Source organism: Herpailurus yagouaroundi, unplaced genomic scaffold (assembly GCF_014898765.1).
Source record: "Herpailurus yagouaroundi ecotype Mexico unplaced genomic scaffold, PumYag 253, whole genome shotgun sequence".
Lineage (NCBI taxonomy): Eukaryota > Metazoa > Chordata > Mammalia > Carnivora > Felidae > Herpailurus > Herpailurus yagouaroundi.
In genome coordinates, this window is record NW_024412470.1 from 901,978 (window position 1) to 918,658 (window position 16,681).

At 37.8% G+C, this 16,681-nt stretch overlaps 1 protein-coding gene across 5 annotated transcripts in view; it reads right to left on the reverse strand.

The window, feature by feature from the left end:
• Positions 1–12,743, reverse strand: part of USH2A (usherin) — a 751,068-nt gene extending 738,325 nt beyond the window's left edge. For all 5 annotated transcript variants that reach the window (XM_040461001.1, XM_040461002.1, XM_040461003.1 and 2 more), the window contains exons 1-3: positions 12,664–12,743; positions 11,143–11,831; positions 7,196–7,361 (exon numbers count right to left, since the gene is read on the reverse strand). In XM_040461001.1, the coding sequence (XP_040316935.1) occupies positions 7,196–7,361; positions 11,143–11,627 (651 nt within the window). In that variant the 5' untranslated portion in view covers positions 11,628–11,831; positions 12,664–12,743. The remainder of the gene's footprint in view (positions 1–7,195; positions 7,362–11,142; positions 11,832–12,663) is intronic.
• Between the last annotated feature and the right edge of the window lie 3,938 nt (positions 12,744–16,681).

Below are 16,681 nucleotides of genomic sequence, written 5' to 3' on the forward strand. Positions count from 1 at the left end.
CATATCCATCCAATTGTCCAAGCCTGAAATCTGGGATTTATCAGAACTCCCTTCCCTTAACCTCCAATTTTTCCATCAACAAGTTCTTTATTTTAAATTCCCAAATAGCTCTCAAACATGACCACGTCTCTAAATATCTACTATCATTATTATAGCTCAGGGTATACTTCTGTCTCACTGGGGAGCATGAGCACAGCCTAACAACCTTTTATGCTTAACCTCATGCAAACCATTCTCCTTCACTGAAACCAAAGGGGTTTTTATGAAAAGATCATCTGCTTAGGTGATACATTTTCCCTCCCTCCCCTTCCCCCCCTCCCATCTCCTGGTCCTTACATAAAACATTTCAGTACAGTCCCACTAAAAACATTTTAACATGGCCAACTATGTTCTTTAAAATATAGCCTCTTCCAAACCCTCTGGCTTATTTTACATGCTGTTCCCCTTTGCTGCATTCTATCCATACAGGCCTTTTAATTGTTCACATGGAACATATTCTCTTTTATGAAAGGGTGTTTGTGTGATTTGCTATGCATGTATAGAATGTCCTCTACTTTCTTTGCCTAGTTGAATCCTATGCATTCTATTGAATACATCTCATTATCCACTGAATTGTGTCCCCCACAAAGATAGATTGAAATGTTAATGCCCAGTGCTTATAAAAATGACCTTTTTTGGATATAGGGGCTTCCCAGATACAATCAGTTAAAATGAAGTCTTACTGAATTAGGGTGGGTCCTAATCTGATATAAGTAGTCTCTTTATAGGAAGAGAAGACACTGACACAAGCAGAGAAGATGGCCAGGTGATAATGGAGGCAGAGATTTGGTGTGAGGCATCTAAAGCTAAGAATTACTGGGGTGCCTCAGTGGCTCAGCTGGTTAAGCGTCTGACTTCAGCTCAGGTCATAATCTCACGGTTCGTGAGTTCGAGCCCAGTGTTAGGCGCTGTGCTGACAGCTTAGAGCCTGGAACCTACTTTGGAATCTCTGTCTCCCTCTCTCTCTGCCCCTCCCCCAGTTGCTCTCTGTCTCTCTCCTTCAGAGATGAATGGACAAAAAACTTTTAAAAGCTAAGAATTGCTGGCAAACAGCAGAAGCCAAAAGCAAGGAAGGACACTCCTCAACCGGTTATAGAGAAAGCATGCATGGCTGTGTGGACACCTTGATTTCAAACTTCTAGCTCAAGAACTGTGCTACAATAAATTTTTGTTTTAAGCTACCCAGTTGGTGCCTTTTTTTAGGGCAGACCTAGAACACTAATACACATGTCTAATATAATTTCTTCAAGTAAGCCTTCCTTGACTTCAGTGATATGATCAAATTGTCCTTCATGTGATCCCATAGAACATATCACAGTTATAATTTTGCTTTCATTGGTGTGATTATTTGATTGTCTTTTTCTCCTAATAGACTGTAAGCTCCATCATAGCAGACTATAATATGCTTTATCAAGCATTATTTTCTTTACATGTCACATTTATAGTGTAAGCCAAATAGGCTGGGGTTTATCTTTGTTCACAATTTCTAATGGGCAGGTAACATTTTGAGGAGTTACATGATTTTCCTTAAGGTTGCACAGTTTTTAAGTAAAATGTAAACAATTAAAGCCTTCCCTTCTGACTAAATATTGTAGTTTAAAGTCACATGCAAAAATGTACAGAGAATAATTTTTACTTGGATGGTTTCACCTCTCTCCATAATCCAGTGGAAAGAATCCCTCCTTTTTATTTTGTTGGATCACAACAAGTCTTGGTTCTGCATGTCATGGATCAGGTGAGCAGGATGAGTTAAATGGGTTATTCTTTCTTTAACCCACTGTAGTCATTCCTGACTGTCATAAACCATAGATATATAGAGAACTTTTTATAAAATTACACGCTTTTGTACATTTAAACCATTTGTCGCAATGAGTGATATAGTTGTAAAATACATTGATTTTAATTATTTGTACAAATCATGTCCATATGTGAAGCATTACAAATATTTACATTACAACAAACGGGAAGAAAAACAATTTATATTTATTTTACAAATATGTCTTCAGTTCTTTGTTTTTTAGGTAAGGGGACTCAAATAACTACTCCTTAGAGCATCATAGTGACCTAGGTTCATGGCAATTTATATTTTTAGCTAAAGATCAGAAAAACTAGAGACTATAAATCTAACTTAACCTATCCAAGGATCATTTTTCTCATCTCTGAAATGGAGATAAGCCAATGGCACAGAACTATTATTAGCACTTAAAATTTAACCATATACCATGTTTAATACAGTACATATAATCGGTGCTCAATGGCAGCTATTATTATCAGCATTTTTAACTGATTATTCTAAAATATAATTTGGTAAATTCAATGAATCTGTAATTAGTTTTGGATAACTACAACTATTCAACTAACTCAGGTGACATTCGGCTGGCTGGATACAAACAGAAGGCTTTGCACAAATAAGCAATGTTTAACATTTGCATCGACACTTATAGGTGAAACTTTGGAAATTATTAAAGAAACAATGTGGATTAAGAGTCTTTTGGGATGAGAATTGAGGTGGTGTTCCCATGAGAATCCCAGTGCACAGAGCTTACTGAACTGAATGAGGAAGCTTCCATAAGGTTGCATGGACATTCTATGTTCCCTCAATCAATAGAGACATGGGAATACCTTGATAAAGTGTGCACATGGGCATACACCGCAGAGATTAATTGAGAGACTTGGTTTATCTATTCTCGCAAATGTTGGCTAAATTGCATTTTCTTTTTCTTCAGAACTATCAATAGTTTTCCTTTTTCAGATTGAATACATAAATCAAAAGAACGTATTTCATGAACAAACAGTGATTATGAACCCCCTATTCTTCATCTATTGATTCCAAAAACTTGATTTACCATGCATTCTTTCCTTCATTGTATTAGATTAGAACTGCTCTTTTTCACATTACCATGGCTAGAACCGTCTTTGGCTCTTGAACTGTCAGGGTCTCAAGGAGCCTTCAAAAAGAGCATAGAAAATGCATATAACCTCCCTGCTAAACCATTTCTTGCTTCCAGAGTTGCAGTATCTCATCAGTTTCAAATTATACATTGCTTTACTGTATTTCAGCATAATTACTGAAGGATTTCTATACTGATGGTTCTTTGATGCTATATGCCCTATGAAATTTGTGGAACTGTTTAAGGGAAAACAGTATTTTCATAAGAAAGGCTGAGTTTCTACTTTTAAATGACAGGCATCTAAATGTGAGCATGCTGTTAAGTTGTCTCACCTACCAACCCATAACGAACTGTGGAAGTAAAATTCTTCAGGTATTTCAAAACTTTTTTTTTTGAGAAAGAAAATCAAAAGAGATCTCTCGCAAGAACTAGAAGCACGTGCTGATTCAATATGAAAACTAAGCTTTAAAAAATCTGCTAATGTTATCAGTGTTCCCCATTTGATAATAAAAAGTCTGAATTGATTTTTTCCAGGTTTAGTACAAAAAATATGACATAACGAATTTCAGCTTGATATAATTTGAAATAGCCAATATATTAAACCCCAAAGTGAAATTTAAATTGACAATCGTGTCAGATTCAAGTCCCTGAATGAATATTAATTTAAAAACTAATCATTTTCCAACAGGTTGAAGCTTCAAAATGCTAGTTCTAGAATAAAAGCTGTTAGATCCATTACTATAACATCGGGCATCTTTTGTTTAAGAAACTAGACCTCCAATGTTCAGTATGTCTGCCTCTTCCTGGCATCTTTTTTGCCCAGGGATTTAATTATTTAAAACTCATTTCTGTTTTCTGAATTTGGGAAATTAAAATTCTGATTTTACTGATGGAAAGCTGATACTGAGTGAACTGTCTGAGGTACGGTGTAAGGTCAGACCTGTTCATTAATTTTATGTCACTAACCCTTTGTAAGTTAAATTCTGGTTTCTGAGCCAATTTTATGAGTAAAGGTGTTTTATTTTTACACACACATATACACACATGCACATGCACATCCCATATAAATTCATTGCTTTATGACCATATTGGAAGATGAGTAAAAATATGCATACACATTAATTAGATTTGCAATCTGAAATGAGACTAAACTGGATTATCGATTATGTGCTCTATCTTATGCCCAGCATGATAGAAATCTCTAATTCACAAACCAAACAGAATTTGGATGTACTATATAATAATGCAACAGCGAGTTACATTTTATAACATATTCTTTGCAGGTATACAGTGACAGAGTTGGAAACTGCTTTTGTCCATATCTTGGCCAGAAAATCTACCAAAAAAAATGTTTCTCTATGAATGCTAGACAGCATGGGGAAGCAGAGAAAAGCATAAGCCAGATGGTAAGCTCACAGAGCAGGCTCTGTCACCATCTAGACAACCCCACACAACTCAAGAGCTTTCTTTTCTTTCTTTTTTAGAGACTGAGAAAGAGGGCATAAGTGAATGGAGGGGGAGAGAGAGAGAGAGGGAGAGAAAGAGAAACAGAGCTTACCCGAAGCATGGTAGAGCTTGCCCGAAGCAGGGCTCAAACTCACAAACTGTGGGATCATGACCTGAGAAGTCAGATGCTTAACCAACTGAGCCACCCAGGCGCCCCATTCAAGAGCTTTTTGTACTTCAACTGTGCCTCACTTCACACTCCACTTACTCCTTTATGTGCATTCAGAAAGAATTCAGGGAAGCCTCCCTTTATCACCTAGTCCAAACCTCATATCACATAAGTAAGGAAACTAAGTCAAATGGTTTTGTTAAGACGACCGAGTAGCATTACTTGAATAAATTATCCCTAATTCTGATCTCTTATCCTCCCTACTACACTATAACACCCTTTAAAGAATGAGCATGTTCCTTTTTAAACATCTATAGTATGAATTATTATAAATTTCATAACATCTTAAATGTATTCAAACTGATGTCAAGTTTAAAGGAAGCCTATGCAGATCTCTGATTTAGAGTCAATAATCACTCTAATTTTCATTTGAATGAATCCAGATTCTCATAATGCTGGGTGTCTCCAAATCCACTAAAAAATGCCAGGTGAACCAGTGACTGATCGATATGGTTTTTCTAATGTTTTATGACCACTTCATAGTTTTCATGTAAAATGAAGAATGGGGGAAAACTTATGCAAAAAAAATAAAAATAAAAGAAATATACAAATTGGAGAGGACAAGTTTTCTCTTGATAGTCAAACAGATATGAAATAAAGCAGTCTCATTAAATCATAAGGACTTTAACCTTTTCTTTAAAGAAGGGAACGACTTAATGATTTATAAAGAAATTTTTGCCTAAACTAGGAAATGACTCATATTTGACATGTATTGAAATGATAATGCTGATTTCAATAGGCACTCTAAGAGCATTTTACTCCTAGGAGAGTAATTCAGTCATGGTTACCTTTTCACATTTGGATTTTAAACTTTCTTTTGTAAAGCTTTTAATGTACTATTGCCTGCCAAAACATGGCAGTTTCACAGATAAGGCAAAATAAAGGGAAGTAAAAAAAAACCCAAAAAACATTTTTTAACAATTGTTTATACAAAGATACGTAACCAACATTATCTATTTGACATCTTCAACAGTTTCTATTTTCTTATTTTTAACATTATAAACCAATTCTGTTGCACTGGTCAGTGGGGGAAATGGACAATTTCAAGATATAGAACAAATTAGTCCCCTATCTGTAACTACCGAACAAATGAGAAGCAAACACCACCAGATTGAACCCATCATGTGCTATAGACAGGGCCTTATAACCAGACATGACTTACCCTCCAAACCCTAGTGCTCTGGAATGTTGCCCCCTGCCAACTGCATTTGATAAACCCATACGCTAAGTAAAAGCCAAGTAGATAAGGCAAAACACCCTGATTTGATATTACTTTGTCAATACCTTCCTGTAGAAATCAATCATTGTTACCTCTTTGCATTTATATTTTAAATTTTCTTCCTAAGGCCTTTAATGTACTACGCAAAGGCATGACAGAACTTCACAGTTATAATCAGGCAAAACAAAGATATGTCACAAAGTGTACTGAAATCCTCAAGAATGGTATCTGTGCTGAAATAAACTTTAAAACCCAAATAACAATTCTCAAGGCCCTCTAAGGAAGTCTACTTGAGAACTGCTTCAGGCTGCAAGAACAGTGTGAGAAATCAAAGATCATTTCAATAAAACAAAATGAGGGTATGGGGTGCCTGCGTGGCTCAGTTGGTTCAGCATCTGACTCCTGGTTTCTGCTCAGGTGATGATTTAACGATTCAGTTTATCAAGCCCCATGTCAGGCTGCAAGATGACAGCACAAAGCTCCTTGGGATCTCTCTCTCCCACTCTCTCTGCTCCCTCACCTGCTCATGTTCTCCCTCTAAATAAATAAATAAATAAATAAACAAACAAACAAACTTAAAAAAAAGAATAAGGGTACAATTATCCTCTAGTGTGAATGGGGTTTGCACGAACCCCTATTTGGCCACTCCTGTGAGTACGAGGAATTGGGACTACACACACAGGACCTCTGGTGTGAAAGACAAGGATGACTTTTGGCCACACTGGGCCATTCCAGTACCTGGTGAAAAAAAAAAAAAAAAAAAAAGGATACACTCTGTCTGCATTCCCAGGAACTGTAAAATACCAGATAGCTCACAGTTCTCTCAGCCTTTAACAGCTTCTAAGGCTAAAACAAACTGTGGCTGACAACTAAAGTAATAATATAACACTTTCTGAGTGTTTGAAGTGTAAAGTTCATTAGTTCTAAGGTCAGCATTTTAATGCAACAGCCAAATTTCACTCACATCATCAGATGCTATCTGGGAAAGACAGCCAGGCTGGGGGGGGGGGGGCGGTGATGCTGCCATGACTGGTAAAATTAGTACTAGGCACTGAAAGAGCCCTTCCACATTGTTTAGCAAAATATACTAACCAAATAAAACAAAAATTCCCTGAGGTTGTCATCATCCCAAAGAGCATTGTCCTAAGCTTCTGTGGGAGTTTTCACAGCAGTGGTGAGGGAGGAAATGCCGGACTATCAAGCGATACATCATTAGGTCATTTAAATGTTATTTTTCTTTCGTTGTCATTTACACGTAAATGAAATCTAAAAATACTGCTTCAGATCTTGTGGGGAGATGCCATGTAAGGAAAGAAAGGAAGACGGATCCTCGTGTTTAACCAAATGTTAAATATTTTTTATTTTACTCACCTGCACACTAAGATGAATCCATTTCTTCACAAGAATTCTCCCCAGTGTCATTACTTTTATTGGAGGCTGCAAACCATTTACTGTGCGATAATAAAACATGGTCTCTTTCTCAGATATTGTAAGTTTGAACACAATCTGCCCATCCACCGTCTTTTCTATAACACACCTTAGGAAGCAACCAGAAAAGAGAAAAGGTCAGCATCCAACCAAAAGACATGCGAAGGCAATTGTGCAGTTACGGGGGCATGAAAACCCCACTCAGAAGGTGCACTGTGAATTAGTGCCTGAATGCCATTCTATGCAGAGCCAAGTTTTACTCCAATTAAGAAGCCCTTTAATTTCAATTTTTTAAAAATGGAATCTTTATTTACAGTATATTCCCCAGAACCTCAACACCCTTTATTAGAGATTAATGGTGGAAACGACAGTGGTTGAGTCATCCTGCAAAACCAACATTTAGCCTATTGGCTCATTAGTCTTCTGCTATTTCTTTTATAGGAAGCAGCACGCTACGCTACGTCTGGCTTGGGTATTGAGTCACCAGTGCAAATCTTTCTCTCTTTTTTTTTTAATGCAAAGAGAATTTAGTGTCCATAGAAGACTGCTAGCCCTGAAGTCAGAAGTGCTCTATTTAATTCCCATGATGAAATGGAGAATGGACAACTACAGCTTCTTCTTACTTCATCATTGACTGGCCAGAAGTCAAAGCCAGTGTCTGTAAGAGGACCGGCTGGCTCTCCATGGCCACACAGTCCAACTGAGACACTGAGATAACGTTGATGATCTTGGATTAAAGGTCATACAATCTTCTAAAGAACACAGTGAAATCATATTTTGATAAAAAAGAAGAATTTTCAAGAACTTTCTAGGTCTTCTGTCAGGCCAACTATCCAACTATTTTTTAAAAATGACTTCTATCCTTACCACAGTGGCACACTTACCCCATCCCTTTAAATCGACAGATGGTGTTTTTATAAATATTTATTTTCTATGTTAATTTGTGTTTAATATAAGTTATTTTAAGTTAATTATATCATTGCATATTACCAGACACTGAACAGAAACAGTTATGAACTTAAGCTACTCCTATCACATTCAATGTAGCAACTCAACTTTTTAGCAGAATATTATAAATGCTTGCTTGTAGCCTCCTGAGTGGATTATTCCCAAAGATCTGTTATTTAAAGACAAATATCCCTGACATTAGCCATTAACATCTCCCCAAATGACTAGCTCTGAAAGATGCCCATCAGCCTACATGTCACAGACAAGAACTCAACAAGGTGGCACATCGCAGGGAGGAGAATTTCATCAGATGTTGGAGGAGTCTGGTTCCCTTTCTTCACCCAGTTGCCTCCGACTCAGCTCAGCATCTCCATGATTATGCCTGGTCGTGGAATACCCTTCTTCCTGGCTGAAGACTGCTTAAGGGGCCTTCCTTGGTATCCACTTGCTGCCTCAGTCATGACACTGATACAGGGCTCCTGAGTGGCCTAGTCAGTTAAGCTTCCAACTCTTGATTTCAGCTCAGGTCATGATCTCACTGTTCATGAGTTTGAGCCCCATGTCAGGCTCTGCACTGACAGTGGAAGAGCTTGCTTGGGATTCTCTCTCTCCCTCTCTCTCTGGCCCTCCCCCACTTGTGCACGTGCATGCGCGCTCTCACTCTCTCTCTCTCAAAATAAATAAACATTTTTTTTAACGTAATGACACTGATCCATCTGTCTTCCCATTAGTCATGAGTTTTCTGAGAACAAAGCAGAGCCTGATATAGAGCAGACTCTCAAGAAATGATGTGTCAATGACCAAATCAAGAAGAGAAAGTATCAAAGAGGCAAAGATAAGATGGGGAAAACCAAGAATAATTACTAAAGATGTTTTAAAACTTTCCTTACAGGTTACGTTTTCCACATATTATTGCTTCTCACTTGCATTTATTCTTTTGTGGAGTTAAGAGGTAAGAATAAGATTGGAGAACGCTTACCAGTTACTATTTCACTGTTACTGGTCTTCCTAGATTTTGTACACGTATTTCGTGATAAAGTTATGAGAACAAGTATATTTTTTAACATAGGCAAATAGATTGGCATAAAGGTTTTATATAAAGTAGAGATAAGGCTTCATAGAAATTCTGTGTTTTTTTAACCCTTTGGTGGATAGATATTTTTAAATCACTGGGATGAAAAGAGTTGTCTCTTTACCCCCTGCCATAAGATGTCTAAGGTCCAAGAAGAGTTTGCCTGCATTCGTTTTACTTGAGTTTAAACCAACAAGTTAAAATGTGACCATTACTCAAGAATGTATTTGCCAAATGCAGGCTTATTTTCCCAAGCTTACTGAAAATGCATTTCTTAATATGTTATTGATTATCTTCCTTGCTATTTTGTTTGCTTGTAAACATACTAGCTTTGGTAGATAATGAATGTGAAAGGAAGGCAGGTAGCAAAATATTTAGGAACTGGATTTATTCTGCTCCTGGATAAACAATAATTGGATAATCCATGTTTTGTTTGTTTTACTTATCTAGTGCAAACACCCCGAAATTCCCCCAATTCCCATAGTTATTTTAGTTTTGAGAATGAAAACGACCTTGATGCATGGAACTCTCCAGACCGTAAACCATGTGCCACTGCTTCTATCAATACCCCTCTATCTTATTTATACTAAATGATACCAATAAGAGAAGAATTTGGTAGAGACAGATCTCCTGGGGAGGGGGAGGGGGCACTTGGGGAAAAAAAAAGTTTTTCCCAGCCATATTTGCCAACAGACAATTCTTGGACATTCTTTACATAAACGGAGTAGGTTGGCTTTACTGACATTTCAAACAGTAAGAAAACAGGGTTTTCTTTTAGGGATGACACAGAAATAGAAATAACGCTTTGTGATCATTCTCACTTCACATGAAGAAAAATGCCGACTTTCACTTGGCAAATTAAAACTAAACACCAAAGACATTTAAGTCATATTTGCTTATAAGATTATAAGACTTTTCTGGTTTGTTTCACAAGTTTTTAGATATTTGGTTAACGCTCTCAAACAAAGAAACTGTCACAAGGGGGAGAGCCAAAAGCTCTACAGGAAGACAAACGATAAACAAAAAGTGCCTCAAAACTTTCTTACTTATTCAAATCTCCAGATCGGCTCTAAATACTTAGGGAAAACACATGAGATGGCAGTTTTAGAAAGTATTACAGAATGAAAACCAAGTGATTATATAAACAAAAAATGACAAAGCCCCACTACAAACTCACTGAAGGCATTTCTACTGGGATCGATGGCATAACATCTATTGGGACTCTTTTATGCTTATCTATATATTTCCAAACAGGAGACACAACAAGGCAAAGGGCAAAAAGCTGTATCCTTTCAGAGTTAGAGGATTATTCATTTATTCAACTCATGTTATCGGGCATCTTCCATGAGTCAAACAAACACCTCTTCCTGGGAAAATACGGATGAATTAAAGACAGTCCTAAGCCCTTAGAGAGCCATCTGCCTGATGAAAATTTTATACTCCAGCAGGAGCAGGTTGTTTATAAAAACCTAGATCAAGACTTAGGAAATATCAATTATTTGTACTACTAGCCCGTGCACTGTAAAGCTCACACTGAGCCTGGCTGAGCCTCTGAAGGCCAAGACCAAAGGTTTGGTAAACGACCAGGGAATACATGAGACACGTGTAAACACGTCTGTCTGCAAGGAAGCTATCTTAACATATTCTTTTTTGAGGGCTCGCTTCATCCATGGAAAGGAGAAACAACTGTAAATTTGGGAAAACAGTATTTGCAATGTAAACTTAAACAGGAAGACGGCCATAGCAACTGGTCTTCAACTGCATGGATTCCAGCGTTCGCCTTCCTTTCTAGTTTAAGGATTCGTGTTACAAGTCTTCACTACTATGGCTCAGGACCCCTAGGAAAGCTTACACTCACTCCAGTACTTACATTACACCTTCCTTCTCAGGTTTCAGCCACAGAGCTAGAGTAAATGATGCTGCCAGCCTTGGAGAAGGAGGAGAAGAAAAGCAATTCTTGTGGTTTCCAAAAATAAAACTTGTGGAATTGCTATGAGCGTTGGGACACAGATCACGCTTGTCTACGGTGATGCAGCTCCCGAGGCCCTCGGAGAACAGGGAGATGTGGCCAGGCGGTGAAGACCTGTATGGGCAGTCCTGGATGCACATCCGCTGGGTACAGAACTGCAGACTGGCGGCAGCAGTGGAGCTCTGACAAAAAGTGCTGCGGCCTGGGAGCCCACATGTTGCTTGGGGTGGCACGATGGAAACATTCTTGAAAGCTCCCACGTTCTCCAGCCTCGGGAAAAGGCCCTGTGAGTCAGCCAGCGAGATGGCAGCGAAATACGCAAAGGTCAATGTTGCAATGACGTGGGACAAGAAGCGGAAGCCCGGTGAAAGAGCCAGGTGACTCATGTTCACAAAAAAGCATTCTCCTCCTGATAAAGCATTCCTAAATAAATAATAAGGCCAATGCCGCCTGCCAGCAACACTTTAAAGCAGGGTGCTTTAAGTAACGTTGAGATACTCCATTTTCGGGAAGCTGCAGACACGTTTTCACACTGAGGTAATACCACAGACGTTCTTAGCAACGGTGAAGACATGAGTAGCAGCTGGTGTCTGAGAATCAAAAACAAAGTGTCAAGGAAAAGCTGCTACATCTTTAAAATTTAAGTTCATCCCAAGCCTGCGGACTGTGAGCCCCCGATGAGAAACATTACTGAACTTCTCAAAGAGCAAAAACATTCTGAAACACACTGTCTAGAGGAAAACACTTATTCTTTGGTTAGGTAACCTTTGTATCGGGCAAATCAGACACTTTGAAAGTGCCCAGGACAACCAGTTTCCCATGTATAGTCATACACGGATACACATATACTTCTTGTGAGTACATTTCACCACACAGCAATTTAAGAGTGCTACTCTACCCCAGGGAATTAGCACTATCTACTTAACAAGGTAAAGAATTGCATAGATTTTCTTTAGACGGGCACCTTATGTTGTAGCACACAGCTAACTTACAGATGTCCGAAATAAAGCTGGCAAAGCGCTTTGGGCCTTTCCCCCAACCCAGCATGTGCAGCAACTTTAAGCTCACAGGAAAGCTGATTAGAAACCCAACACCATCTGTCTGTCCTATGCCTTAGTATTTAGCAAACGTTTGTGTTCGTGTTTCCTCCTATGACTATGTATTTGTAGGTTAAATATGGACCCCTAATACTGTGTAAGTAATTGTATTGATAAATAAGCTGAATTACCATCTCTTTATTGCATTTCAACCAGTCCCCTCAGTGTGACAAATGGCTCTTCACAGGACCGCTGTCCCTCGTTGCCTGGCAACGCTGTGGTAACCCCCGGGTTACTCTTAGCAAATAGGCCACAGCAGCAGGAATTCTGCAAGGAAGACGTGGGTGCCCAAGTAAAGTATTCTGCACGGCCAACACTTGGTTACCTGAAACTCGGAGCGCAGTCTGCTTGGTGGCCCGCCTGGAACTGAACTCTCCAGGCTTCCAGCAGGTGCTTCAAGCAGTGGGAGGGACCTGGATGGGGCCAGGCATGCATAATTTTAAAGTAGCAGTACACCTTAACCTATAATCCCCGTTTAGCCCCTCCCCTTTACCGCTTTCGCACACCTCAATCCATTTAGTCATGGAGTCAAAATGACCCGCCACTAATACAGTAACACAAGGAGTCATTTCCAGCGCCCTTTCTCCTTTCTGGGGAAACAAAATAGAATTCTAAACCTTAGTATATTGAGGCCCTAACAGCTTGGTCCATGGATGTAAGTTTCTGTTGACACTTCATTGTTGCTGCCTTCTTCACCCCTGGATACCCCCTTCTGAAAACACGTTTCTCTACTTCATGAGGAACAGCTGATGTTATCTCTAAATGTTGCATTTTGAAATGAGAGATTTTAATTAAACTACAGAAGCAAGAGGATTATTGACTTTTTAGCTGCCTAATTGGATATGAATATGTATATATGCATGAGTACGTGTTTGATGTCAATTCTATGTAGTTTCTATTATATTCAAAATTCTCCCTTCTCTACTATCTGAGATATCTCATCCTAGATGCGAAATATTCTGAAGCAACTGATACATCTATCGCTTCATTCTTATCTTAAAAATGGAAAACCTGTTTGGGAAAAAACTAGGTGATTGTGGTTCTGTTTTCTGTAAGTTATCCTATTCAGAAAAATGTTTAGAAATGAGAGAACTGTTTTTGGTGTTTCTTGTTAGTAAGGCAGCCAGAAACAAACCCAAAGTGTCATCTCTTTGATTTCCTTTCTTGTCTCTTCAATGAGAGGCGTTGAAACCACAACCTTTTATATATCAAGCTTATCAGGACTAGGTGCTTCTGGAGAAAACTTTCACCTTTTGTCAAAATATCCTATTTTCCACTTGTTAGTTATTACAATCTTATAAGGGCAAATTTCATTAAAAACAAATACTAATGTAATACCAGCTAATATATAATTCCTTGAGAGCTTGAGAAGATACATTTGGAAATAGATACATAGGATTCAGTGAATTAGACAAATGCATTGTTCAGACCTGTTACAAAACATGCACATTTGCCTTTAAACAATCTATTCAATCTCTGGCTTGCCCTTATGCTTTGTGAATCCAAGGCCTAACTTTTTAAATTGTGTATCTTCAGTGTATCTTTTGGGTCACCATTCAGGGGATGAGAATCCTTCTACCATATAACTGCTGCTTTGTAGTAGGAAGTCATGACTCAAAATAGACAATCTAAGATTAGCGACTCTGCTCCACATTCAGAAACTCTGCCTGTAATTTGCAAAGGCAGACAATGGATTGACACATCCCTCAACTTTTGCTTTTGGGTACTATCAATCTTGAGGACACATCCAGTAAATGAATTGGGCACCAAAAGTTCCACCACCCCTAGAAGTGCCTGAGTAAGAAGTTTAGGAAAAAATGAACATGTACAGGAGGAAAATTTAGCTAACTACGTACACTTTCTCCCCCGACCCCCCACCCCCATATATTTCTGTGGATTCACTGAGTAATTCTGGTTTGGATCAGCGTGGCTGAGTTTGGATGGTCTGGTTTGGCCTCACTCTCTCATCTAGTGGTTGCCTTGACAGTCATGGGAGCATACCCCAGGCTCATTCTGATAGGAGCAGAAAGATTCTTAGCAACATAAGATGGGAGGTTCCCATGTGCAAGTACTTGTCATGCCTCTGCTCGCATCACATTTGCTAATGTCCCAGTGACCAGAGCAGTCACATGATGAGGTCAAGAGTCAATAGCTATAAAATAGACCCTATTCTTCAAAGAAGGAATGGCAAAGTCACACTGCAAGGGGGCACACATAATGAAGAAAATTTGTGGGCGTTTTGCAATCTACCAAAGAGAGGTGCTAGCAATTTCTTTTTCTCGCTGTGAAAACATCATGTCACATTGAATCAGAATTTCCTTGTTTTGAAAAAGTCAATAAAATAGTGTTTTAGTTAGACAACTCTAAGTAAGTTCATACTCCTTATTCTGGAAAAGTTTACTATAATAAGCTAAGTTTTTCAAACACCTGAGAGTGAGTTTTGATGGGCAAAATCAAGAAGTATCCCTTATTCCTGGATTTTTAGCATCCATGGATTTACTATTAAAATTGTTTCACTTCTGGCATAACTGATCAAGAAAACATAATAGATGTATAAGAATATTGGATATGATAATACAGGCATAAACTATAGCTATAATCTGGTTACAAATATAAGAATATATTGTAGGCAACTTTATAAGAATTGAACTTAATTCTTAGACAAATTAGACAAATTCGTAAAAACATCCCAACCTAAGATAACTTGAGAAGACAGATAGAAACAACCCAAATTAATTTTAATTAAACGAATTCTGATTTTTATAGTCTTGCAAATACAATAGAAGAGAGTATTTCCCATTTTATTTTATGAGGCCAGTATAACTTTGACACACATGTTAAAGAAAAAAAAAACAGAAAGGAAAATATGAAAAAAAGAAAAATTATAGGCCTTTCTCACTAAGGTACTTAAACTAAAAACAAAAAAAAAATCTGAATAAAACATAAGCAAATTGAATCTAGAAATGTATAAAGAGATTAAATCTCCTGATCAAGTTGGGCTTATTCCAGAATTACAAAATCTATTTGAATTTTAAAATATATTAATGTAATTCACCATAAAATATATTAAAGAAAAAAATTCATGTAATTTGTTTGGGACCAAAATCCTTAAAAAAGGATTATTAATTGAGAACCAAAAACTATTTATTTAGGACCAAATCCCTTAACAAACTAAACACATAACTTGACACAGGATATTTGCAAAAACCACCATCATAAATCATCATCATCATCATCATCTTCTTCTTCTTCCCGATAATTAGCACTTCTGTAAAATCAGGAGTAGAACAAGAATACACACTATCACTGCCTCTAATATTTTACTAGCCAGTGCATTCAAATAAGGAAAATAAATACCAAGGTAAGTACTGAAATGATTATCAAATGATTATCAAATCACCTCTCTCTAGGTAGTACAATATAGAGACAAATATTTTACCTAAGTTCCGGAGAGATGTGTATAGATTAATGCTGTTCCTCAGTTTGGGGAGCTCTCTTTTTTTCTAGGCATATGCTACTTCACCCCTTGTCAACTTAGAGGTAGCCATGTGACTTGCTTTAGCTAATGAAATATGAGCAGTGACATGTGCCATTACCAGGGTGAAGCTACAAGTACCTGTGTGCAATTTACTATGCTTGCTCACTCGCTCTTTCACTCTGCCGCGTCCAGATGGTGCTGCTCTGTCGGCCTCTTTCCCTGGCTGGGAAGACATTGATCAGAGTCCCCCCTGCTGACCCTGTTGGACATGTAGCATGTGTGAGGAACAAACTTTTATTGTTTAAAGAACTTGTTTGAAATTTTGGTATTCCTTATTATTGCAGAATAATTTAGCCCCATCTGATATAAAGATCAATAGGTAAAAAAAAAATCCACTGCACTTCTCTATTCCAGTTAAAGAATGAAATAAACTAGAAAATATAACAAACCAAAAGATGCTCTTTAGATATAAGGTACTCAGTAGGAATGCACTTTTTTTTGATTTCTTCCTCTGGGGGGAAAGAACATTTAAGCTTTATTGATTAACATTTAAGAGAACTAAAGCAAAGGGAGAGATAAATTATGTTCTTGGATTAAATGACTATCACAAGGATTAAGTTTTTTTATAGTAATCTATTAATCCAATGCAATTCCTATAAAAATCACAACAGTTATTTATGCCACTTGACAAACATACTCTAGAGAATGTAAAAGAACAAGGGGGGAGAAAATTGCCCTTGTCAATTTCAAGACATATATTAAAGCCATATAAGTTAGGAGAGTGTAACATTAATGCAGAGATGGGGAAAAATTCCAATAGAAACATAAAGAAGGAACGCATGGGTGGCTCAGTCATTTGAGCGTC